The sequence below is a fragment of the Mastigoproctus giganteus genome, chromosome 7 (assembly GCF_048544385.1).
Source record: "Mastigoproctus giganteus isolate SK-2022 chromosome 7, ASM4854438v1, whole genome shotgun sequence".
Lineage (NCBI taxonomy): Eukaryota > Metazoa > Arthropoda > Arachnida > Uropygi > Thelyphonidae > Mastigoproctus > Mastigoproctus giganteus.
The window spans coordinates 126,254,826-126,281,733 of NC_143581.1; the positions used below are offsets into that span (position 1 = coordinate 126,254,826).

Below are 26,908 nucleotides of genomic sequence, written 5' to 3' on the forward strand. Positions count from 1 at the left end.
AAAGGATATTAATCCCTTCAAAAGGATCTTTTTAGGCAGGATGTGATGAAATATTTCTCTATTTCATTACTTTTCCTCCTAAACATCAATTCATCCATGATGTAATAATTAAAAATATCAAAAGCTTCACGAAAATTGAATGTCTAAGAAATTCCATAAGTTATTATTTTTGTGTATGAAGGACAATACATATTTTTCATACAGTAAAATAATGATAAAAACCATGAAAAGTAAACTTTCCATGCCCAGTTAACTCGTTAAATTTTACTGTGCAATGAGAATAATGAAATAACTATGGAATGAAATGTATCGTGTAACTATAGGACATAAGCACTTTTCAATTCAATATAGCTATCCCATAAATATTTAAAACAATTTCATAACTTACATATTTACCTTTTTTACGGTGTGAATAAGCCGGCTACAAGCTCTCATTTGCCGCCGATAACAGTTTACAAGACAGAAGTGCTGGTGGGTACAGGTGAAACTAATGGAATTAGCTAACTGCACAATAACCTATTTAAACAATAAAAAGAGTATAATTTATAGGCACATAATCAAAAATTATATAGGAATCATAGCAAAGAAAATATAAATTATACATATTTTTATTTTTAAGGTATCAATAATACTCTGCAGTGAAGAGAAAATTTTTAAGTTGTTGAATCTCCTAGTTACCATCTTCTCTCTCTCATTCTGTATACCTTTTATCCAAATCATCCATGGTACCAACTGTTTACACAAGTAATAAATTTCTTAGACCCAACAGTTTATTGATGAAAAGGGGTGTACTTTCGGTGTGAATGCTTTGTAGATAGCCATTGAATGACCTTAACCTGCCTAAAGAATTTCTCCAAACTACATTACTATGTTTATGTTCATCACATATAATATACTTGTTAACACTGGATTTGAATTTCTTAGATTATAATTTTTGGAAAATATAAAATAAGAACAGAAGAAGATGGGATCAAAAAAGGTAGATTGGGGATTTCGTTTAACTTATATTTTTCAAGAAGACAGGTTAAATGAAAGAGGGTAAAGCAAAAGTACTTCAGTGAAATTAGACTGCTGTGAATAGAGGTTGACTAGCTAATCCATAATATGGGTAAATTTTGAAAGCGGTGGAATCATACATGCTCATTCAAAGTGCCTGCCCAAGAAACTATCAGAAAGAAACAGACACAACAGAAACTGAATACATGTGTGATAGAGAGTGAGAAGGAACGGAGAAAGAGAGGACAATTAATTATTTATTATTGTTCATAGGCTTTACAGCCCAAAGGAAAAAAGGGCATAATGCACCTAACTATGGTAACATTAAATGCAGTTTTATCAATATAAATTGGTTCTGACATTATATGTTTACGATTATACCATATCTCCAGGCCATTAAAAAGATATTTTTAAACAGAAAGGCATTCATTGTCAAACAGAACCATGGCAATGCGCTCTTTTCGTACAAAACACTGATTAAAGATTAGACTGCATTGTGGAATTGTATCCATTTCAGGAAAGAAAAAATTTTGGCCATATGTGGTGTATCTCCTAGGAGGGGAGCAATACTGAAAAAGGTGCTCAGCAATGGAACATGAGGCAAAAATAGTTTGTTGGTAACTATTATATATGGGACAACTAATGAATACATACTGAACAGTAAGCCGGAGTGGCAGTTTGTGCCCTGTGGTGAATCAGCAGCCTAATCGGATGTGTGTGTGTGTGCCATAGTTGGGCTAGTATGACTTTTTCATGGATACTTGATCTCCACAGTTTGAGATCTTTGTTTATATGGAGAAGCTTGTACTGAGCTTGTATTTACTTGACTCTGCCAGATTAGCATTAGCATTAGTAGAGTAGCATTAGTGATGCAAGAAAGCAAGCTTATGCAGCATCAGGAAAAAAAAAAAAAAAAAAAAAAAAACGCTTCCACTTCACCCCTCAGTTCGTTCAAAATACCTGTCCAGCTGAGCCTTAAATTTATTTAGGCTATGAACTTCCACAACGAGGGATGGAAGTCTGTTCCACCAACCAACTACCCGCTTGCTAAAGGCAAATTTCCACACATCTATCCTACATCTGTCTTTCCTCAATTTGAATTTATGCCCTCTCAGATGATTATTCTGAGCAAGAGGCAGAATCCCATCAGCATTGAGCATGCTCATACCATTCAAGGCTTTATACACCTCTATCAGATCACCTCGCCAGTGCCTAGTCTCCAGACACTGTAATTTGCAAAACTTAAGCCTTTCTTCATCTAGTTGCCCTTCTCTGTACTCGTTCCAGCAGCTCTATATCCTTCTTGAAATGAGGGCTCCAGACCTGTATACAGTACTCAAGGTGTGGCCTGACCATTGCCTTATACAAGGAAATAATCACCTCCTTATCCCTGCTAGAAAATTTCCTGTATATCATTGATCAGACACCATGAGCTACTCTTGCAGCCCATCTGCACTGCTCAGAGAACTTCATATTTGCCTGCACAATTACCCCCAAGTCCTTTTCATTCTCTACCACTGTCAGTGTAGTACCAAAGAGTTGGTACGCTGCTCTGGAGTTGCTGTTTCCCATAAGTAGTACTTTACATTTGTCAATGTAAAACTTCATTTGCCACCTCTCAGCCCATCTGCTCAACCTTTCCAGATCCTGTTGCAGCAGCATAGCATCAGTAGTGTCCTTAACAACTATGCCAACATTTGTATCATCTGCAAACTTGGACATTAAGCTTGATATACCATCATCAATATTATTTATAAATCCAGAGAACAATAATGGATCCAACACAGAACCATGAGGGACTCCACTAATAACATTAGTCCACGATGAGCAGTTTCCATTGATCACCACTCTCTGCCTTCTCCCCCTCAACCACCCCTTTATCCATAGCAGCAATTTGCCTCCAATGCCACACTGCTCCAGTTTGTGCAGCAGTCTTCCATGTGCAACAGTATCAAAAGCCTTTCTAAGATCCACGTATATAATATCAAAGTTATTTCCTGCATCCAGTTCTTTTGTGACTGCATCATAGTATCCAATCAAATCGGTCAGGCAAGACTTCCCTTAACAAAACCATGCTGTGTCGAGCTATAACTGAAGTCTTGTCTAGATGATCCTGCAGTGCTTCTTTAACCAGTGCCTGCATTAATTTTCCTGGAACAGAAATTAAACTCACAGGTCTATAATTACTTGTGTTAGCCTTTGATCTTCCTTTGTGAATTCGGGTCACATTTGCACATCTCCAGTCTATGGGCTCCCCTGAGTCCAAGGAAGCTCTCATAATTATGGCTAAGGGTTTGCTTACTTCCTTTGCTGCCTCCTTTAATATAACTGGATAGATCCCATCCAACCCAGGTGCCTTTCTTGTGTTTATCTTCAACAGTCTCTCCTCCACTTTACTCTCAGATATTACAAGATTATCTAGCTTACTGCCAGAGTTGAATTCACCTCTGGCATTCCCCTTGATGAATGTCTCCTCATTTGTGAATGTTGATGCACAATATTCATTTAGTTTGTAAGCAACCTGAGCAGGATCATGAACAGTTGAACTATCAATATCAAGTGGACCAATCTGATTCATCCCCTTCCTTCTAGAGTTTACATAAGAAAGAACTCTTTGCGGTTTTTCTTTGCATCCTTTGTCAAAGATTTCTCATAATCTGCCTTCGCCTGCCTAACCTCCTTTGTAACTTGGTTACAAATCAACTTATATCTATCATAGGCTTCTGTGTCACGTGTTAATTTATGTGTATCCCATGCATCTTGCTTCTCTGCCATGTGTCTCATTAGTTCATCTGACATTCATTTAGGCCTAAACCTTGAACAATATTTCTTAGCTGGTATGTAAAGCCTAGTAGCTTCCAAGATAATTTCTTTGAATGCTTCCCATTTTGAATTTGCTGTTGGTAACATCATCAGCTGGTCCCACTGTATAGAATTTAAATACTGTCTCAGACCATCGTAGTCGCCTTTATGAAAGCAATAACCCTTTCCTTTACCCCTGATGGTAGTTACCTCTTTGAGTGAATCACACTTAAGCACACTGTGATCACTGCCACCTTGTGGTTCCTCAATCTGCAGATTCTTAATGCATGAAGAATCATTACTGATAATCAAATCAAGAGTATTACTCCTTCTAGTTGCCTCCTGAACATGCTGATGTAGAAAACAATCATCCAATAAATCCACAAAATCCTTGCTAGTGTGTGAGTGACCAATCCACAAGTTCCAGTCAATATCTGGGAAATTAAAATCCCCCCCATTATAAGACTCTCTGATTTACTGGCCCACTCTATTTCTCTGTACAGTTTCTTATTATACTCATCAGAGTCATTAGGCCTATAGACACTCCTACTCTCAATTTTGATCTCCCAATGCTTATGCCACACCAAACAGACTCGACACTGCACTGTCCAGCGATTTCCACTGGCTTCACTTCCTTGGATTTTATGTGTTTCTTAACTAATAGCATAACCCCCCCTCCATTCCTATCCTTTCTGTAAATGTTGTACTCCTCAAATTCCAGTTCTGCATTCCTTATATCTGTGTGACACCACATCTCTGATATCCCAACAATATCCGCTTTTGATTCTTTGAGCAATACCTCAAATTCATCAAATTTATTTACTAAACTCCTAGCATTGGTGTATACTGAAGTATAAATGCACCTGTTCTTTTTCTTAGCTACCCTAACACAACCCATGTGTTTACTTGTACCCCAATGACTCCCAGCATGCTCTAAAATATCCTGCATCTTGTTTTCCAGGCTTCTGCTCATTCCAATAGAAGCAGTGCAAGAATCACTTTCACCACAGTGGCTACTGTTAATCTATTAATCCTTGTATCCCACCAAGCTAGCAGTTTTCCAACCCACCTAACACTGCCTCGATATCATCAGCAAATATTCTTGCACCCTTTCTATTTAAGTGTATCCCATCCCTGTAGAAGCAGTTCCTTCTGTTAACAAGATGTGTTGCCATTGCACAAGACATCGCTTCTTTATAATAAACTTGCAGTCTGAAATAAGAATACTAAATGAATGGGCTCTACTAGTTTTGGCAGCTGCGTTGGCACATTCATTTTCAGCAAATTCTGGCCAATGGAACAAAAGAGAACTTGTTTTTTTCTGAGCCAACTTAATCAGGGTAATCCAGACCAGTCTGAGCAAGGGGGGGGTATCATTCTTCGTATTCTGCTATACAGCATGGACAACAGTAATGGAGTCAGAATATATAACACTGTGCAGAATGGTTATTGTGAGTGTGAAATTTAAGGCGATGTGGCTAGTAGAGTTCTGCAGTGTAGCTGCTACATTCAATATGGAGCTTCTTGGCTATGGTAATGTTGGGAAATAATGATGCTGCAACAACATGACTGTCAGTTTTAGAACCATCCATGTAGATTAGTGAGTATTGTACATGCTGAGTTCTCAATGCGGCAGGAAGCTGTATCTTACCAAAGTCAAGTTGCAACGAGTAAAGGTGTATCTCTGTTGATGGATCTGTAGATAGATGAGCTCTGTAAAGGTTTCCGCATTTTTCAGAAAAAGTAAATTCCTAGTTGGGTGGTTTGGTTGCCCTTTGCATTTTGCTGCATAGTTTAAAAAAAGTATTTGTCTGTGTAATAAGAAGGTTTCACTTGCTTGGCATATAGGCTCTGAAAGGGAAATGTACAGTATGCCCCTAGTGTGCAAGATGAAGAGCACTGTGATGTACAGGATGAAGCCAATGCAAAGTATTTAGACTATGGTTCTGAAGTCTCTAGCAGAGCTATAGACTTCAGAACCATATTCTAGATGCGAAATTGTAAACATTCAGTAGTGTATAATGGTCGGCTCTCTATGTTGTGACAGACAGCACTCGCAAAATGATTAGCTTCTTAAGACAAATAATCTGTAGTGCTTTAATATGTTAAAGGAAGGTAAGTTTTTGACTAATAACCACATCCAAGAAACAAAAACGAAGAAAACCACTGAGATGATTTGACAGTCTTTTAAGGTAAAAGATAAAAACCATTGTTTTGGAAATATTTAACAATTTTGTTGATTGCACCTTGCAACTGTCTTTCCACCATTTGTTTATTTTAGAGGAATATCAGGAAATGCTGAAGTCATTGCCATACAATATACTAGACTCTGTTTGTGGTAAGTTCTGTGTCATTGAATTAATTATTATGTTATATAGGCTGGCATTTAGCAATGAAAATTCTGAAACCCCTTCTTCTTCTTGGACAAAATTAGAAGATAAGTGGTTTGTGAACTCTAACTTGAAATGAGCAGTGATGTAGGAAGTTTCGGATAAATTGTGGCAGATGACCACAGTCCCAGGTAATATAAGTTATAAATTTTGCATTATACCATATCTTCAAACCATGTCAAAGAGAACATTGTCAATGTGTTATTTTTGATAATAGTGTCACAGCTTTATTTCTGTCCTAATCAATAGGCAAGAGTAACTCTGCCTTCAATAAAGCTGCATTTCACTATGTTTAGGAGGTCATTTCAAACCAGAAACCAGATAAGTATTATTATTAAAATAAATAGGGGAAAATGATACAAAAAAGCAAGCATGTAGAGAAGCAGGCAAACCCCCCCCCATGTTTACTCCATATGCACGAGAGATTTTTTATGTGAAAACATCTTTGACGAAAATCAGAACCATTTTAAAATCAAACAGCTAGAACCGAAGTTATGAACGATGTAACATTTTATTCTCACCCCACTACTAATTTGGGAAGTGACATAATTTGCATCATTTCCATTTCACATTTTTGCCACTGGGCCAAACACTGTTTTTCGGGCCAAAATTTAGTAGGTGTAGCCAAAGATGTTTTCACATAAAGAATCAATGTTAATGTCATTTAGGAAATGATGTAATTTGCATCATTTCTGCATCACATTTTCATGACTAATTGGTTTTACTTCGGTCTGAAAAATTGGTAGGTGCCGCCATAGATGGTTTCACATCAAAAATTTCTCATATCACCTATCCATCACCTCCAATATTTTCTCAAGTTCTTGAATTTATTCAAACTATGGACTTCCACAACAATGGATGGACACTTCTTCCAGCAATCAACCACCCATTAGCTGAAGACAAATTCTGCACATCAATTCTGCAACCATTGAACTTCAATTTGAATTTATGCTTCCACCTCATGTGCATAGTCTGAGTAAGAGGAAGAATCCCATCGGCAGTGAGTTTGCTCAAGACATTCAAAGCATTAAACAACTCAGTCAGACCATCTTGCAGGTGCCCACACTCCAGATGGCACATGTACAGAACTGAAGCCTTTCTTGATGAGAGCACCCCATTGTTTTCCTAACCAATTTTGTTGAGGTTCCAGAGCAGCTCTACATCCTTCCTAAAATGAGTCCTCCACACCTGAATGCAGCAGAAAAATCTGGCCAGACCATTGCCTTATACAATGGGATAATCACCAACTTATTCCTGCTATCAAAATTCTTGTATATCATTAAAAACCACATGAGCTGTCCTGGCAGCCTGTCTGCACTGCTCAGAGAACTACATATCAGACTGCATAGTTACACATAGTTCTTTTTAATGATCACTATCCTGAGTGTAGTAATAAAATATCATAAGTTACTGTAGGGTTAAGGTGCCATATGTGGCACCTTATATTTGTCAATCTTAAACTTCAAATGCCATTTCTCAACCAAACTGCCTAATTAATCAGATCTTGTTACAGAGCATACCTTCATAACTATCATCAACCACCCTACCAAACTTTGTATCAACTGCAAATTTAGACATAAAGGCTTATATATCCTCTCCGATATCATTAACAACTATAGAAAACAAAAATTAAGCCCTGTGTAACTCTACTGATAATATTAGTCCACAAAGAGCAGTGTCCATTAATAACCACTCATTGTCTTCACCTACTCAACCCTCCCTTCATCCATTGCAGTAATTTTCTCTTAATGCCACACTTCTCCAAATTGTACAGCAGTATTTTATATGAAAGACTATCAAAAGCTTACCTGAAATCCAAGTACATGATATCAAAATTATTAACTGCATGCAGTTCCTTTGTCATTGCATTATAGTATCCATAAAAATTGGGCAACAAGATCCCCTTTAACAGAGCATTGCTGTGACTGAATTATAACTGCACTCCTGTCTAGATGGTCCTGCATTACTACTTTAACCAGCGACTCCATTATTTTCCCTGGAACAGCAGTTAAGCTAACAGGTCTGTAATTACTCACATCACCCTTTGTGAATTGAGGATACATTCACATGTTTTCACTGCACAGAGATGCCCGAAATCCAAAGATGCTCTCATAATTATGTCTAATGATATGCTTATCTCCTTTGCTGCCTCACTTAATAAAACTGGATAGAACCCTTCAATCACAAGTGCCTTTTTTATGTTTAACCTTGACAATTTCACTTCCACTTTCCTCTTAGTTATTACAAAAATCCTTTAACTCCCCTGTTAGAGTTTGAAAATTTTCTGGCATTCCCCCTCCCTAGAGGGTTCCACAAGTATGAATGCAACAGCAACAGTAAACCATCAATATGAAGTTGACCAATGTGATTTTGTCCCTTTCTACTACTGTTAATATAAGTAAAGAAGTCTTTGCTACTTTTCTTGGCTTTCTCTAACAGGGACCTCTTGTAATCTGACTTGGTTTGCTTAACCTACTTTGTGACTTGATTGTAAACTAGTTTATATCTACATATTGTAGATATTGTAGTTTATATCTACAATATGCTTCTAAATTACCTGATAATTTATATTCATCCCATATATTTTTCTGCTCTGCCAAGTGTCTGAATAGTTCATTTAACATCTATTTAAGTCTAAACCTTGAACTGTATTTCTTATTTGTATGAAAACCCAAGTACATTTTATGATTATTTCTCTGAATGCTTATCATTAAGAATTTGTTGTCGGTAACAACAAATTCTTAATGTTTAGCAATTCTTAATGAGTAGTAATTCTTAATGAGAATTACTAAGGAACAGTTAATGTTAATGTTCATAATTAATGTTATCAACATCTTACCAAATAAGGCTACTGTTGGCCTGGATGGCTTCCCTATTTGCAATCAAAATATCCTCAATCTATATTGTTGAAACCATGTTACATATTTTCCAGTGCATACTGGAAACTGGGAATATGCTTTTGCAGACAATCTTATCCTCATGCTAACTGCAAACTCCAAAGCATCCTTCGAGGCCAAGGCAAACTATACCATAAGGATACTCTAGGATTGAGCCACTCTCCACAAGTTGCACAGCTGTCCCCTGCAAAAACTAAATCGATTCTACTCAAGGGAACCCTACAGACCACCCGACCACCACAGATCAAGCTAGCAGCACGAACAATCCCTCTGGTCACAGAACTCAAATACTTAGGAATTATGTTAGACAGTAAACTGTCCTTTTATCCACACCTAGCATACAAAATATGCAATTACACCGCCATGATTACACATGTGAGTAAGTGTGACTGGGGGGGGGGTAAAAAGGCACACCCTCTCTCTTCTCTATATGTTTGTGTTCCTGCCCATAATCGCTTACGGTGCCAGATCATGGTTTACCAGAGTCACCATTGTTAGGAACATACGGAAACTTGAAACCATCCAGCGCTGCATATTACTCATGATGACAAGGGCCTGCTGCACAGGTCAGCACTCCTGCTCTTCAGGTTTTGGTTGGGGGTCCTGCCTTGGATCTGGAGGTGATCCGCTATGGAATACACTATCACTTATCACCTATCAAGAGAAATTCCAGCTACCATCCTTAACCACACGATCAATCTCACAAAAAAGATTCACATGGAAAAGCAAACTCCCTCTTGGTTCTCTCCTGGTCTCCATGCTACATATCTTATTACAGGGCATGGATCTATCAAACAGAAGCAGACCCTGATGGGTACTGAGGAGGATCCCCTACTGCTCCTGTAGCCAGGAAGAGGACTGGGATCATATGGTTTATACGTGTCCTCACTATGAAAACTTAAGATGCAGTTTAATTTCCAAAATACATGATGTCCCATGAGACAGAGAATATCTGTACATCACTGAGCAGGAATATTACCTAGCTTTTACCAAGTTTGCCCAGGACCTGTTTACCATAAGAAGATCATGCCTTGCACAGGCAACTGCCTCAATTAATAACTAACCTTTATCTCTAAAGGACACTCTCTTCCCTCTGTAAGTTGACAAAAAACAGGCCTAAATCAGTACTCCATAACTGAAAAGAACCTTCACGGACATGACACCATGGTCTTGCCACAACTGAAAAGAACCTTCACGGACATGACACCATGGTCTTGCCACAACTCAATCAGACATGACTGCCTGCTAACCCTCCTGTAGGGTGGGATTTGCTTTACACTTCTGTAGAATAGGATTTGCTAACCCAGCATTTTTTATTTTTTTTTTATTTATTTATTTTTAATTATTATTATTTTATTTTTTTCTATTTTTTATTTAATTATTTATTTTTTAACTTGGTATCGGTCCTGGAAGTTCAAGTGACCCTGGCAGAGACCATCTAGAGAATTATGGGCAGCCTGGCTGCCTCCTAGTGGTGTGTGCAGGCAATGTAGGGTCCCATCAAGGGCCCTGCAGCCAAATGCCAGGGTGCACAACAGAACCAAACAAAATACTATACATCCAATATACAACACTTTCCTGGCATTTACAGTAGTTCTATATTTCTTCACAGCATACATACGACGCAGATGTGGGAAACCACAAGTGGTGCCTGACCCCTAACATTACGCACACTACCAAAGGAGGGTCTTTTGCACAGGATGTCTTCGACAGACAAAGAACATTAAGGAGCCTATTAACCACCAAGACCAATAACATGAGACAAAATCTGGGCACCCTTCCCCAGTAGCATCAACCGCCAACCTCACTGAAGCTAAACTGAACGGAAATTCACTTCTTGCATCCAAGTTTCATTGGGCTGATATGTGCAACTAAATCTGCAGTCAAGATCAATCAATTGGGCTGATATGTGCAACTAAATCTGCAGTCAAGATCAATCAATTGGGCTGTGACATTACCTGACTTTAACTTTGAAACCACAGGACCTGACTATCCCTTCACAGGAAAAAGACACAGATTGATGCACCTAAAACCAATATCTAGGTTGAGAATCAACAATTTTGATTATGACATCAATCAATTTGGACTTTGGAAACATCAACACCTGGGCAACTCCCTTCAAGGGAAATCCTCAACTCATCATGACAGATCATTGACTTCTTGGTCTACACTGGGTTCTCTTACCTATATGTTTGTGCAGATTGGTCCAAGGATTAATATTTTTACCCCTAATCCTTGGACCACACTCACCTGATGGATTCATTTCCATTATTTCTTTGAGTTTTGGGGATGTGGATAGATGACTTTATCCACACCCCCAAAACTTCTGTTAGTATAACTAATTAAAGCATAATGAAAATCCATACCAACTGAGATAACAATTAACAACAACACTTCCTTGTCACACGACCTCTAATTCATATGGAAGCTAGATCGCTATAATGCCACAACGCATATGACCAACGATCACAGATGGGACTATGTCCCAGAAAAGACAATGGAATAAACCGGCTCTACAATGTAATGAGACAATAAGGAAATGACAACAAACCCTAGATGAGATTCTGTCCCAAATATATCAACATCTGAATCCTGAATATGCATCACTGTAAAAGAAGAACAACCATGGATTGGACTGCATCGCATGAAACACAATCCACCGAACTGTCAGCACAATTAAAAGAAACAAGGAAGTGACCACAAATCCCAGCCAGGACTTTACCCCTGGCAAGACTCTAAACCCAGACATTGGAGACACACTAGTCAGACTTTTGTGGATTTATTGGATGATTGTTTTCTGAAGCAGCATGTTTGAGGGGGAACCAGAGAAAGTAATTCTCTTGATCGGGTTATCAGCAGTGATCATTCGTGTATTTCGAATTTGCAGATAAAGGAACCACTAGGTGGCAGTGATCACAGTGTACTGATGTGAGATTTACTTAAAGATTTAATTACCATCAGGGGTAAAGGAAAGGGTTTTTGCTTCCGTAAAGGTGAGTACAGTGGTCTCCGACAGTTTTTAAATTCTGTACACTGGGATCAACTGACGATGTTACCAACAGTAAATTCTAAGTGGGAAGCATTCAAGGAATTAATCATGGATGCTACTAAAAGTTTCATACCTATTAAGAAATATTGTTCAAGGTTTAGGCCTAAATGGTTATCAAATGAACTAATGAGACTCGTAACAGAGAAGAAAAATGCATGGGATGCATATAAATTATCAAGCAACTCAGAAGCCTATGACAGATGCAAGCTAGTCTGTAATCATGTCACAAAGGAGGTTAGGCAGGCGAAGGCAGATTATCAGCAATCCTTGGCAAAAGATGCTAAGAAAAACAGCAAGGATTTCTTTACTTATACAAACTCTAAAAGGAATCGGATTGGTCCACTTGACATCGATGGTTCGACTGTTGATGATCCTGCACAGATAGCAAACAAACTGAATGACTATTTTGCATCTACATTCACGCATGAGGAATTATTAAGGTTTGAAAATGGCAGAAGGTTATCAAATTGTAGTAGGATACTTAATGATTTTGTAATAACTGAAAGCAAAGTGGAGGAGAAATTGTCGAAGTTAAACATAAGAAAAGCACCTGGGGTGGATGGGATCTATCCAGTTATATTAAAGGAAGCAGCAAAGCAACTAAGCAAACCTTTAGCCACAATTATGAGAGCATCCTTGGACTCAGGGGAGGTTCCCACAGACTGGAGATGCGCAAATGTACCCCAATTCACAAAGGGGGATCAAAGGGTGACACGAGTAATTACAGACCAGTTAGTTTAACTTCTGTTCCGGGTAAAATAATGGAGTCACTGGTTAAAGATGCATTGCAGGATCATCTAGACAAGACTGCAGCAATAATTCGGACACAGCATGGGTTTGTTAAGGGAAAGTCTTGTTTGACAAATTTGATAGGATATTATGATGGGGTTACAAAGGAACTGGATGCAAAAAATAATTTTGATATCATATATTTGGATTTCAGGAAAGCTTTTGACACTGTTGCGCATGGAAGACTATTGTACAAATTGGAGCAGAATGGTATTAAGGGTAAGTTGCTACAATGGATAAAAGGATGGTTAAGTGGGAGAAGACAGAGGGTGGTAATCAATGGGTGTTGCTCTTCGTGGACTAATGTTATTAGTGGAGTCCCACATGGTTCGGTGTTAGGTCCACTGTTGTTTTGTATATTTATCAATGATATTGATGAAGGTATATCAGGCTTAATGTCGAAGTTTGCAGATGATACAAAGGTTAGCAGGGTTGTAATGGCAGTGTGCTATTGCAACAGGATCTAGATAATTTGGGAAGATGGGCTAAGAAGTGGCAACTGAAGTTTAACCTTGACAAATGCAAAGTACTGCATATGGGTAGAAGTAACCCCAGAGAAACGTACCAACTGTGTGGTACTACACTTAAGGTGGTAGAAAATGAAAAAAAAAGACCTGGGAGTAATTGTGCAGTCAGATATGAAGTTTTCTGAGCAATGCAGACAGGCTGGCAGGGTAGGTCATGGGGTTTTACTCAATGATATATAGGAATTGGGCTAGCAGGGATAAGGAGGTGATTGTCCCTCTGTATAAGGCAATGGTCAGGCCACGCCTTGAGTACTGCGTGCAGGTCTGGAGGCCTCATTTTAGGAAGGATGTAGATTTACTTGAGCGTGTACAGAGAAGGGCAACAAGATTGGTGAGGGGAATGAAGGGATCCTCTTACCAAGAGAGGCTTAAGTTCTGCAAATTGCAGGGGCTGGAGACTAGGCACCTGCACGGTGTTCTAATTGAAGTGTATAAGGCCTTGAATGGGTTGAGCATGCTGAATTCTAATGGGATCCTTCCACTTGTTCAGATTACGAACCTAAGGGGGCATAAATTCAAATTAAGAAAAGACAGAGGTAGAATAGATGTTCAGAAATTTGCCTTTAGCCAGCGGGTGGTTAATTGCTGGAACAAACTTCCATCTGTCATTGTGGAATTTGATAGGTTGAATAAATTTAAGAACTGGACAGGCATTTCAGATGAACTAATGAGGCATATGGCAGAGAAGAAAAATGCATGGGATACTTACAAATTAACACATGACACAGAAGCCTATGATAGATACAAGTTGATATGCAACCAAGTTACAAAGGAGGTTAGGCAGGCGAAGGCAGATTACGAGAAATCCTTGGCAAGGGATGCAAAGAAAAACAGCAAAGAGTTCTTTACTTATGTAAACTCTAGAAGGAAAGGGATGAATCAGATCGGTCCACTTGATATTGATGGGTCAAGTGTTGATGATCCTGCTCAGGTAGCTAACAAACTAAATGAATATTTTGCATCGACATTCACACATGAGGAGTTATTCAGCGAGGGGAATGCCAGAGGTGTATTCAAATCTAGCAGTAAGTTACAGAATCTTGAAATAACTGGGAGTAAAGTGGAGGAGAAACTGTTGAAGATAAACACAAGAAAGGCACCTGGGGTGGATGGGATCTATCCAGTTATATTAAAGGAGGCAGCAAAGGAAGTAAGCAAACCCTTAGCCATAATTATGAGAGCTTCCTTGGACTCAGGGGAGGTACCCATAGACTGGAAATGTGCAAATGTGACTCCAATTCACAAAGGAGGATCAAAGGCTGACACAAGTAATTATAGACCTGTGAGCTTAACTTCTGTTCCAGGAAAATTAATGGAGGCACTGGTTAAAGAAGCACTGCAGGATCATTTAGACAAGACTTCAGTTATAGCTCAGACACAGCATGGTTTTGTTAAGGGGAAGTCTTGCCTGACCAACTTGATTGGATACTATGATGCAGTCACAAAAGAACTGGATGCAGGGAATAACTTTGATATTATATACTTGGATCTTAGAAAGGCTTTTGATACTGTTGCACATGGAAGACTGCTACACAAATTGGAGCAGTGTGACATTGGAGGCAAATTGCTGCTATGGATAAAGGGGTGGTTGAGGGGGAAAAGACAGAGAGTGGTAATCAATGGACACTGCTCATCGTGGACTGATGTTATTAGTGGAGTCCCTCAGGGCTCAGTGTTGGGTCCATTATTGTTTTCTGTATTTATAAATGATATTGATGATGGTATATCGGGATTAATGTCCAAGTTTGCAGACGATACAAAGGTTGGCAGGGTTGTCAAGGACACTATTGACACTATGCTGCTGCAACAGGATCTGGAAAGGTTGAACAGATGGGCTGAGAGGTGGCAAATGAAGTTTAACATTGACAAATGTAAAGTACTACACATGGGAAACAGCAACCCCAGAGCAACGTATCAACTCTGTGGTACAACACTGACAGTGGTAGAGAATGAAAGGGACCTGGGGGTGGTTGTGCAGGCAGATATGAAGTTCTCTGAGCAGTGCAGACGGGCTGCAAGAGTAGCTCATGGAGTATTGTCAATGATATACAGGAATTTTTCCAGCAGGGATAAGGAGGTGATTATTCCATTGTATAAGGCAATGGTCAGGCCACACCTAGAGTACTGTATACAGGTCTGGAGGCCTCATTTCAAGAAGGATGTAGAGCTGCTGGAACGAGTACAGAGAAGGGCAACAAGATTAGTGAAGGGAACAAAGGGGTGCTCTTACGAAGAAAGGCTTAAGTTTTGCAAATTACAGTGTCTGGAGACTAGGCACCAGCGAGGTGATCTGATAGAGGTGTATAAAGCCTTGAATGGTTTAAGCATGCTCAATGCTGATGGGATTCTTCCTCTAGCTCAGAATAATCACCTGAGAGGGCATAAATTCAAATTGAGGAAAGACAGATGTAGGATAGACGTGCGGAAATTTGCCTTTAGCCAGCGGGTGGTTGGTTGGTGGAACAGACTTCCATCCCTTGTGGTGGAGGTTGATAGCCTAAATAAGTTTAAGGCTCAGCTGGACAGGTATTTTGAACGAACAGAGGGGTGAAGTGGAAGTGGTTTTTTTTTTTTTTTTTTTTTTGGATGATGCTGCATAAGCTTGCTTTCTTGCATCAAATGCCTCTACTAATGCTAATGCTAATGCTAATTTGGAGGGAATGGTGTGATTTTTTTTTTTTTTTCGCTGATGCTGCATAAGCTCATACACTTGCTTTCTTGCATCACATGCCACTACTACTATTATTAGTGAATGGAACAAAGGGTTGCTCTTACTAAGTAAGGCTTACGTTTTGAAAATTACAGTGTCTGGAAACTAGGCACTTCCAAGGTGATCTGATTGAGGTGTATAAAGCCTTGAATGGTTTGAGCATGCTCAATGCTGATGGGATTCTTCCTCTTGCTCAGAATAATAGCCTGAGAGGGCATAAATTCAAATTGAGGAAAGACAGTTGTAAGATAGATGTGCAGAAGTTTGCCTTTAGCCAGCGGGTGGTAGATTGCTGGAACAAATTTCCATCTGTCGTTGTAGAAGTTAATTGCTTAAATAGATTAAAGGCAGAACTTGACAAACATTTTAGCTAGTTGATGAGTGAAATAAGGGTATTTTTTTTTTTTTTTTTTTTTTGGCTGATGCTATATAAGCTTGCTTTCTTGCATCATGTGCCTTTGCTAATGCTAATGTGCAACAGTATCAAAAGGTTTCGTGAAATCCAAATATATGATATCAAAATAATTTTTTGCATACAGTTCCTTTGTGACCACATCATAATATCCAATAAAATTGGTCAGACAAGGATCCCACTTAACAAACCCCTGCTGTGTCTGAACTATTACTGCAGTCTTGTCTATGTGATCCTGAATCACTTCTTTAACCAGTGACTCCATTATTTTCCCCAGAAGAGACATTAAACTAACTGATAAAAAAATAATTGGGGATATATTTGTACATCTCCAGTCCATGGAGACTTCCTCTGACTCTAAGCATTCTCTCCTAATATGGCTAAGGGTTTGCTTACTTCCCTAGCTGCCTCCTTCAATATAACTGCATAGATTCCATCTGCCCGAGATGCCTTTTTATGTTTAACTTTAACAATTTCTCCTCCACTTTGCTCTCAGTTATTACAAAATCATTTAGCTCCCTGTTAGAGTTTAGTAAATTTCTGTACTCCTCTTCCTTACAGAAATCCTCCTGTGTGAATGTAGATGCAAAATACTCATTCAGTTTGTAAGCTATCTCAGCAGGATCATTAACAGTCGAATCACCAACATCAAGTGGACCAATCTGATTTAACCCCTTCCTTCTAGAGTTTACATAAGTAAAGAAGTCATTGTCGTTTTTCTTTGCATCCTCTGCCAACGATTTCTTGTAGTCTGCCTTTGCCTGCCTCAGCTCCTTTGTGACTTGATTACAGACTAGCTAATATCTGGCAGAGGCTTCTGTGTCACTTGATAAATTACATGCATCCCACACATTTTTCTTCTCTGCCACGAGCCTCATTAGTTCATCTGACATTCAGTTCGGTCTAAATCTTGAAATGTATTTCTTAGTCGTTATGAAAAGCCTAGTAGCTTCCAAGAAGTAGCTTCACTGTTTTAAACATCATCAGTTAATCCCAATGTATAGAATTTAAAAACTGTCTGAGACCAATGTAGTCACCTTTATGAAAACAAATACCCTTCCCTTTACTCTTGATGGTAGTTAGATCTTTAAGTAAATTCCACATCAGCACACTGGGATCATTGTCACCTAGTGGTTCCTTTATCTGCAAATTCTTAATGCATGGATAATCACTGCTGATAATCATATCAAGAGTATTACTTCCTCTGGTTACTCCTCGAACATGTTGCTGTAGAAAACAATCCTCCAATAAATCCACAAAAGTCATGCTGAATGTACATCTTGAGAGAAAAATTCAGCAAATTTATAGGCATATCGTGATCATAGGAGAAACCAAGTGCTACACCATACCCCTGTGTAAACAATACATAGGGGTATGGTGTAGCACTGCACCCCTATGTACGACGATACGCTGAGGAATCTTGCACAAAAATTTACATCTGCCTCAAAACAACCTCAAAGTTTTATGTTTTTGCAGGTTCTTCTGCAAAAACCCAAACTTGTGATCCTGAAGTCTGTTGTAGAGGATGCTCCAAAGATGAGTAAAGAAATTAAGACCGCAGTTATAAATAACTTGAGTGGAGACCTTAAAACAACCAAATTCAAATCGATTAGGAAAACTAGAAATACCAGTGTAATAATCGAAACAGAAACCAAGGAGGATGCAGTCCACATACTGACTAATACAAGAATCAAATCACTAGGACTGGTAGCTGAGACACCCAGGAAGAGAGGACCCTTGATCATCATTTATGGTGTCGGCAGAGAACTCACACCTGACAAACTCAAGGAAGAGCTTTTCCACAGAAATCTGCAGAACCATTTCCCAAACCATGAAGCCGAAACACTAGTCTTTCCAAAATATAAGACGAAAACTACAAGTGGAAATAGGGTGCCTCCGTAGCCAGGTGGGAAGGAGCAGCAGTGCACATAGCACACACTTCTTGATTAGACTGGGGTTCGAGCCCGTCACCACTAAATACGGAGCATGCGGAAAGGTCAGGGAATGACCACTGCATATCTCGGAGCAATATGGCCTTAGTTGCTAATGCTCCTAAAAACCAAATAACAAAACAAACAAAACAAAACAAGTGGAAATGCCATTAACTGGATTGTAGAGTTTGCCTCCCTCAGCATGGCCCATAATTAATAACCAAAATAGATATGTACATACAATGGAGAAGCCACCACTTCAGAGAGCATGTGGTGGTCACCAAATATTTTAAGTGCCATTTTGGCTACACTATTCACACATGCCATTTCTAACTGTGGCCATTGTGCTGAACAAGGGCCCGACTTCAACTCCTGCCTGAATAAGTCTGCAGTGCCTGTCAGTACCAAATGTAAGGCCCAGTGAATTCAGCATAATCACTCGATTAGGGACAGTAAGTGTCCAGTCTATCTGAAATTTAAGAGTACACACCAAACCAGAACCGATCTATTCAGACGCTGCCTAAAAAGTTCAACGACAAAGAGTTAAAATTTTTCCACGTAAATGTGCAGAGGGTTCGCATGGCCTTGGAACAGATAAGAATAAAGGCAGATGAGGAGAATTGTGATGTGATAATGTTGCTAGAATCCTATATCTATAACAAAAAGGCAAGAGGATACCCTCTTGCAGATAAGATAATACAAAAGGAAGGCGACACCCCCTGGGCTGCCATCGTGGTGTGAAAATCGAACGTCACTGTTATGAGGATAGACCACCTCTGCACATGTGTGGACATGTGTTTTTGTAATGGGAGGCTCCTAGAACGTTAGTTCAACTCCGCCTCGTATCTCTGTGAAGAACAGTATCACTACAAATGGGCCAGATATGTGCACAGCCTAGACCGTGTGTGTGCATCTGATCATCCCCTTGAGGAGCTCTATACCATTTCACTTTACTGTAGACCAGGAGAGGACATTACGCCAGTGACTAGATACCTCCATCTCCACCTATATTCATGTATTCAAAAAAATAAAAATAATAAAAATATAGTACGAAGACCACTTATCCACCCGGGAGCAGGTGCCACCAGGGCAACCACATCCCAGTGTCCATCCCTGACAGATGGGTTTACTGTGTAAATAACACAAAAATCTGGCACCCAACAGCATAACACAAAAATCTAGCACCCAACAGCTGTAGTGCAAGTCTGATGGGTGCCAGAGTCTCCTGCTTCTAGACTGCCCAAACCCAAGAGCCAGCAAAAAAAAAAAATTCCCCCGCCCCAAAAATTCTCTCTTTAACCAGGCCACAGGGAACAATCCCACATCAGTAAATTCTACTGATGCCACAGCTATGGCACAGCGACACAGACTATCATTGTGGAACTCATAATGGCCGACGCATTGAGGAATTTTTGGCCAACTCAAACCTTACCGTCATCAACCTGCCAAATAACCATGCAACTTTCTCAAGCACACTGTGGGTGTCCACCTTTGATGTTACCCTCGCCACTAGATCCCTACCTGGCTACCTACTTGATTAGAAAGTTCAAGAGGCGTGGACAGCCTCTGATCACATGGTGATTACCTTTGAGATGAGGCACTCCTTTTTGTCACCCCAAATTCAAAGACAGCTCATGCATAAATATGCTATTAATAAAGCAGACTGAGCGCTATTCCATGAAATACTGGTGGCCCACACAATCAGACTTCAATGGGAAGACCCAAGTCAGATAAGACCTGATCAGCATCAATGCGAAATCACAAACCTGATTATGGCCACATGTAACACAGCAATTAGGAAGAAGAACCCTATACCGGGCACTGTCCCTTGGTGGTGCCTGGAGTCACAGATGCTTAGATGTGATGTCAATCACAAAAGGAAGACATTCCATTGGGCCTAAAGGACCTGGCCTAAGGCAGAGGTTGAGGTGCTTCGGCAACAATATAGGTGAGTTTGAAACAAATACATTGCTCTCATTCGGAAGAGAAAGAAGAAATCTTGGGAGGACCTCGTTTTCATGATGGGCAACATGGATCCCTGGAGGGTGGTCTACAAAGTGACTACCAACAAACTCTGAAGGGGTGAAGTAATCCAAACAACTAAATTAGTGAATGGCACAATGACAACAACCTGGTAAAGCACAATAAATAATATTCTTGACTCTATTTTCAAGCAGATAGCCACCTCAGCCTCCCAGCTCGAAGTTGAGCTCTGCCACGAAAATGAAGCATTCTCAACTCAACAGACCAAAACTCCTTTCACTCTGGAAGAACTGACTCTTGCAACTGCCAAGATCAGGAACCACAAGAAAAATGCAGCTTGGACTGGACTTAACAGAGCCCAAAATAATAATGAAAGTGGTAGAATACATACCAGATCACATACTAAAACTATTTAACCACTGCCTACACACCATCCACTTTCCATCTGCCTGGAAAGAAGCCAATGTAAGCCTCATCCTGAAAAACCTGAATAAGCAATAGTACCAGCCAAACTCATACAGGCCCATAGCACTTCTCTCAGTTTTTAGTAAACTTTTTGAGCACCTACGGCATAACAGAATAGTCACCCACTACAACAATGCAAGCCTATAATCACCAAATCAATATGGATTTAAAGAGGGGCTCCTCCACTGTGGATGCACTGGAAAGCATCATCTCTGCTGCCAGAATATCCACCAAAAAATATTTCCTCATGATCTCAATTGGTTTTGCTGAGGTGTTTGACTCACTTTAGTGGCCAAGCATCCTCAGCAGACACCATACAGCCAACCTGCCACAAAATCTCTACTGTTGCATCAAGGACTATCTCTCACAAAGAAGCATAAAGCACCATACAGCTCAGTTTCCTGACAAGTCCACAGAGGATGCCCCCCAGGGTTCAATCCTGGGGCCTGTCCTATGGAATATAGTACTAGACAGCTTTCTAACCATGAACCTACAAGATGTTGCTTCCCAGGCATATGTAGATGATCTGGTCCTTACCCTGGCAGCAGACTCCAGACAACAAAGCAAACAAGGCTCTTGTCACCCTACAGAAATGGGCCGATCATAACTACATACAGATCTCATCTGCAAAAACAAACTCCCTACTACTGAAAGGGGTGTGCCATCTCACAAGACCACCAAAAATACAGATACAGAACAGGAGTCTAAAATATTACAATAAATTACGATAAAATAAACTATGATAAACAATTAAAAGCAAAGCTAAAATCGTTAAAAATATACCAAAGCTTTCGGAGATTGCTGTCTCCTTCTTCAACAGTGTACTGTTACTGCAATGACACATCCTGATGTGTCATTGCAGTAACATAATTTGGACAAAATCTAAACATCATTTGGACTTGACTCAAAGAAAATAACCTGGACTGACTCTACCTGCCAAATAGCGACCTACACAGTGCTCCCTTGCACTGTCACTTTTGTTCCCCTCCTCCTTTCCCCCTCTTTCACTTGATGGAGACATCTCCATCTCACCTGATGATACCCTTCGCTGTCATCCTCAAGGCTTATTCTAACTCCCTCTTTTCTTCCCCTAAACTAAATCCCAATTTTCCTACACACACTCTCTCTCTCTCTCTCTCCCCCCCCCCATCTCTTTTTTTTTTGTGGTCCCTGTCACGAAGCTCAGGCGACCCTGGCAGAGACCAGCCGAGATTTTGAGATTGACTGGATACCTTCCAGAGGTCAGTGGTCGGCAACATGGAGTCACATCATGGTCTCCACAGCAAAAAGCCAGATTACAACACAACCCATCACTACACTTCAAAAACCAATACTACTTGCACTTCTGGCTTTCACAAAGTACTGTTTTACCACACAGAATATACGGTGCAGCTGTGGGAACTACCAGAGGTGCCCCCAAACCAAACACTATGCTACTATGTTCCCTACTGGAATGAGTGCTGAAATAACGGTTATTTTGATGCTCAGTAATATGTGTTTTTTTTTTTTTTTAAGTGACTTATTTTTCTGTCATCTGGTTTAAAAAGTGTCCATTGCATTCGTTATTGTTCAGTGAGTCGATAGATATTTTTGTGTAAAGTGTGTTAGTGTCTAGCAGCACCAGGAGTTTCTCCCATCTCCACGTTGCTTACATTGTGGGTGTGCCAGTTCACTGGGAATACCAGAGATTTAAAAGTATGTGGGTATTGTATAAGTGTTCTGTTATGTACCATTGTTCATCCGGTGATTTTGTTGCTGGACCCCTACTGAGGCCCAATAGTGCCCCACTTTTGCCCCGTGGAGGCAGACACCAGGAACACCCAGTAGACTTGATTTACTCTGGTAGGTCTTGTCACCTAGTTTCCTGAGATTTCAGTGGCTAGGACCTAAAAAAAAAAAAAAAAAAAATTTGATGATATATATATATATATGTGCAAACATTGTCAGTTGAGCGGAGGTGATGTCACTTGAATTTAGAAAGGCCGAACAGATGGCCTAAATATAATTTTGACATATTTAGATTTAGGTGGGTGGGGCTTGTCACATCAGTGGCAAGAGGGTTAGAGTTCTATTAAATTTGGAATTTTGGTTTAATTCGGTCCGAGGGGGCGGTGACAGGTAGAAGTATGGGGGCTATAGGGAAGATGCCCCAGATTTGAAGTGGCATAAACCATCAGAGAAGAAAACCGGGGTGGCCGGAGGCAGAGATGTAGCTAGATTTTTGGTGCCCTTGGCAAATTCATGGCTACGCACCTTTTTATGACGATTGGTAAAATTATCATAATAAATAATAATAAAACTTCTGTACCAGGTACATAATGTGTCCTGCAGCTAGCATATTTAACGTATTTTACATTTAAGAGTTATCAGCAGGCATTAAAAGCGTTTTAATTTTCAGATATTAATAAAATTCATGGATTCAATAATATAACAGTGTTTTTATTTTATTAATAATAATTATATATCATTTACTGAAAGTATTGGTCTGTGATGACTAAAGTAGGATATATAATTTTTACACTGAAGAGTTCAGGACTAAATAGATCATCCATAGTTGTTCCATTACGTGTAGTATTTATCGAAAGGTCTGATGACAGTTTAATTGTAAAGAAAAAAATTACATTCAATCTGAAAACACCAGTGACTTGAAACCAGATGAGTTTTCGAATTAACACTTTTCCCAGTTTCTGAAAGTTTTTTGTCTTAAAACCTTAATATTTCTGTTTCTAAATTTCTTAGCTTTCCAATCATTGCTATATGTCCACATGATCCCGTTTATTATGTGAGAAAATTTCCTTAATCACAAGTTCATAGTTTCCACTATCCTAGAAAAACTAATGCAATTTTCAGAGGTTTGAAAGTTTTTCCTCTAATATAGAGCTAAGATGAAACTCCGTGCAAAATTTCATTAAATTTGGTCCAGTAGAAGATAAATTATTGTTGCCATCATACAAGTATGATGCTACAATACAAGTTACAATAATTCGCTTCTGGCGGAAGCTAAAGATGACTCACTTGCACAATGCTTTTCACATGACAGTTTTTCGTCATAAAATTTTTGGAATAAAATTTTGTAAAATCGTTTTTAACATCAATAAGTAAAGTCTGACCTTTGTTTAACGAATTTCTTTATATCAGATTTCCCTTCGTAATTACATTTAAAATACTGTAGTGTCCGCAGAACAAAGGAAAGTTTTTCCTCTAATATAGAGCTAAGATGAAGCTTCGTGCAAAATTTCATTAAATTTGGTCCAGTAGAAGATAAATTATTGTTGCCATCATACAAGTATGATGCTACAATACAAGTTACAATAATTCGCTTCTGGCGGAAGCTAAAGATGACTCACTTGCACAATGCTTTTCACATGACAGTTTTTCGTCATAAAATTTTTGGAATAAAATTTTGTAAAATCGTTTTTAACATCAATAAGTAAAGTCTGACCTTTGTTTAACGAATTTCTTTATATCAGATTTCCCTTCGTAATTACATTTAAAATACTGTAGTGTCCGCAGAACAAAGAAAATTTTCCATATGAGATTACGAGAGACTTAAGTGGGTACGCATTGTTCACCCCTGGCCTTCAAGAAATTTAGGGAATAGTGCTGTTGCTGAGCAGAATAGTAATCTCTTAAGAGATTACCATCTACATCTACAACTTAGTGGTACCCATAAAACCTATCAAACTACCTGTCCCACATTTGATTGGATACTATGATGTGGTTATAAAGGAAATGGATGCGAAAAGTAATTTTGATATCATATACTGTACTTGGATTTCAAGAAAGCTTTTGATACTGTTTCACATGGAACATTACTGTTCCATGTGAGCAAAATCTGGAGCAGTATGGTATTAAGGGCAAGTTGCTACAATGGATAAAAGGTTGGTTGAGTGGGAAAAGACAGAGGGTGGTAATCAATGAACACTGCTCTTCTTGGACTAATGTTATTAGTGGAGTCCCCAGGGTTCAGTGTTGGGCCTCTTGTTGTTTTGTATATTTATCAATGATATTGATGAAGGTATATCAGGCTTAATGTCCAAGTACACAGATAATACAAAGGTTGGTAGGGTTGTTAATGACAGTAATGGCAGTGTGCTATTGCAACATGAATTAGAAAAGTTGGGCAGATGGGCTGAGAAGTGGCAACTGAAGTTTAACATTGACAAATGCAAAGTACTGCATATGGGTAGAAGTAACCCCAGAGAAACATACCAACTGTGTGGTATTACACTTAGGGTGTTAGAAAATGAAAAAGAACTGGTAGTAATTGTACAGTTGGATATGAAGTTTTCTGCCCAGTGCAGGTCATGGGATATTGTCAATGATTTAGAGGAATTTTGCTAGCAGGGATAAGGAAGTGATTGTTCACTTGTATAAGGCAATGGTCAAGCCACACCTTGAGTACTGTGTACAGGTCTGGAGGCCTCATTTTAGGAAGGATGTAGAGTTGCTAGAACGAGTACAAAGAAAGGCAACAAGATTGGTGAGGGGAACAAAGGGGTGCTCTTACCAAGAAAGGCTTAAGTTCTGCAAATTGCAGCACCTGGAGACTAGGCACCAGTGAGGTGATCTGATTGAGGTGCACGAAGCCTTGAATGGGTTGAGCAGACTCAATTCTGATGGGTAGAAGTAACCAGAATTCATCATCTTGCTCAGATTATGAACATGAGGGAGCATAAATTCAAATTAAGGAAAGACAGTTGTAGAACAGATGCAGAAATTTGCCTTTAGCCAGCAGTAGTTGATTGCTGGAACTTCCATCTGTCATTGTGGAAGTTGATAGATTAAATAAATTCAAGGAGGAACTGGACAAACTTTTAGAGGGAATGGATGTGCGAAATGGTTTTTTTTTTTTTTTTTTTTTTTGCCTGATGCTACATAAGCTTGCTTTCTTGCATCACATGCCTCTACTACTACTACATACCGAAAAGTCGAGCTGGTCAACTACTTTATATGTATCCATAGCCAGTTGGCAGATCAAGGGTATTCCACATTCGTACAATAGTCTCTGGTCAACCTTCTACTGTAAACATCCTGTTAGAGATTTTGTTAGAGAAAGTGGTTTTCCTTTACCCCAACAAGGGGTCATCTGTTGTTTCGATGAAGTGAATCATCCATACTTTGCCATAAATTTTCCCTATTTCTGTTTACATGGTCACATTCGATTTGATTTGAAACTGTACGAAGTGTCTCCGACATTTCGTACAGTTTCAAAATAATAATAATAATAAAATTCAAATTTAAGCCAGTCTTGTAAACAAGCGGAATGTTTTTTTTTATTTATTTTTTATTTCCTCTTTATGCAGTCTTTCTACGCCGTACTGATATCGGCTTCTTTTCTTTGGTGGCATGTCTAAAATTAATTTGACTCTTTTTGTTTAATTTGAATTAAAAATCACAATATTCACGATTATCTGTATATATAAAGCAAGCACAAAACCATTATACATTTAAAAAAAAAATTGCAGCCATTATCAACCCACTGCAGGATGGAAGCCTCCTCAACAATTCATGCTGAGGGAAAATGGACCATAATCTGCCACGCTGATCCAGTGCGGGTTGGCAGATCGACCGTATTCAGCAGTCAGGGGCTTGAAGCCCGGTCTACTCAAAGAGCGTGTGCCACTGCACTCCCGCTCCTGACCACTCGGCTACGGAGGCGCTTTTATAACTTCAAACTTATTCAGTATCACAGAACGTACACAGTGCGAGAACTGCAAACTGCTGTGCATTCGAGCATGTGCTGCTGAAGTGGTCACCTGACTGGTCCCTTAATTTTCACCCCACCCACTGCTCTCATCCTGATGTGACATCTAGGGGTGCCATTTCGTCAGCTAGCCTTGGGTGTCAAAATAACTTGACACGGAACTGATGTGGCCTGTCAATGGTGCACTTCTGATACCATCGCCCTTGGCACCTGCCCCAATGGCAAGGCATTCCTCTGCGACTGGCCAGTG

General features: G+C 39.4%; 1 protein-coding gene across 1 annotated transcript in view; it reads right to left on the reverse strand.

Moving 5' to 3' along the window:
• unc80 (unc80, NALCN channel complex subunit) overlaps positions 1–26,908 on the reverse strand; it is a 1,843,891-nt gene that overhangs the window by 1,083,830 nt on the left and 733,153 nt on the right. Inside the window, exon 28 of the mRNA XM_090378420.1 lies at positions 397–516. Within this exon, the coding sequence (XP_090234546.1) occupies positions 397–516 (120 nt within the window). The remainder of the gene's footprint in view (positions 1–396; positions 517–26,908) is intronic.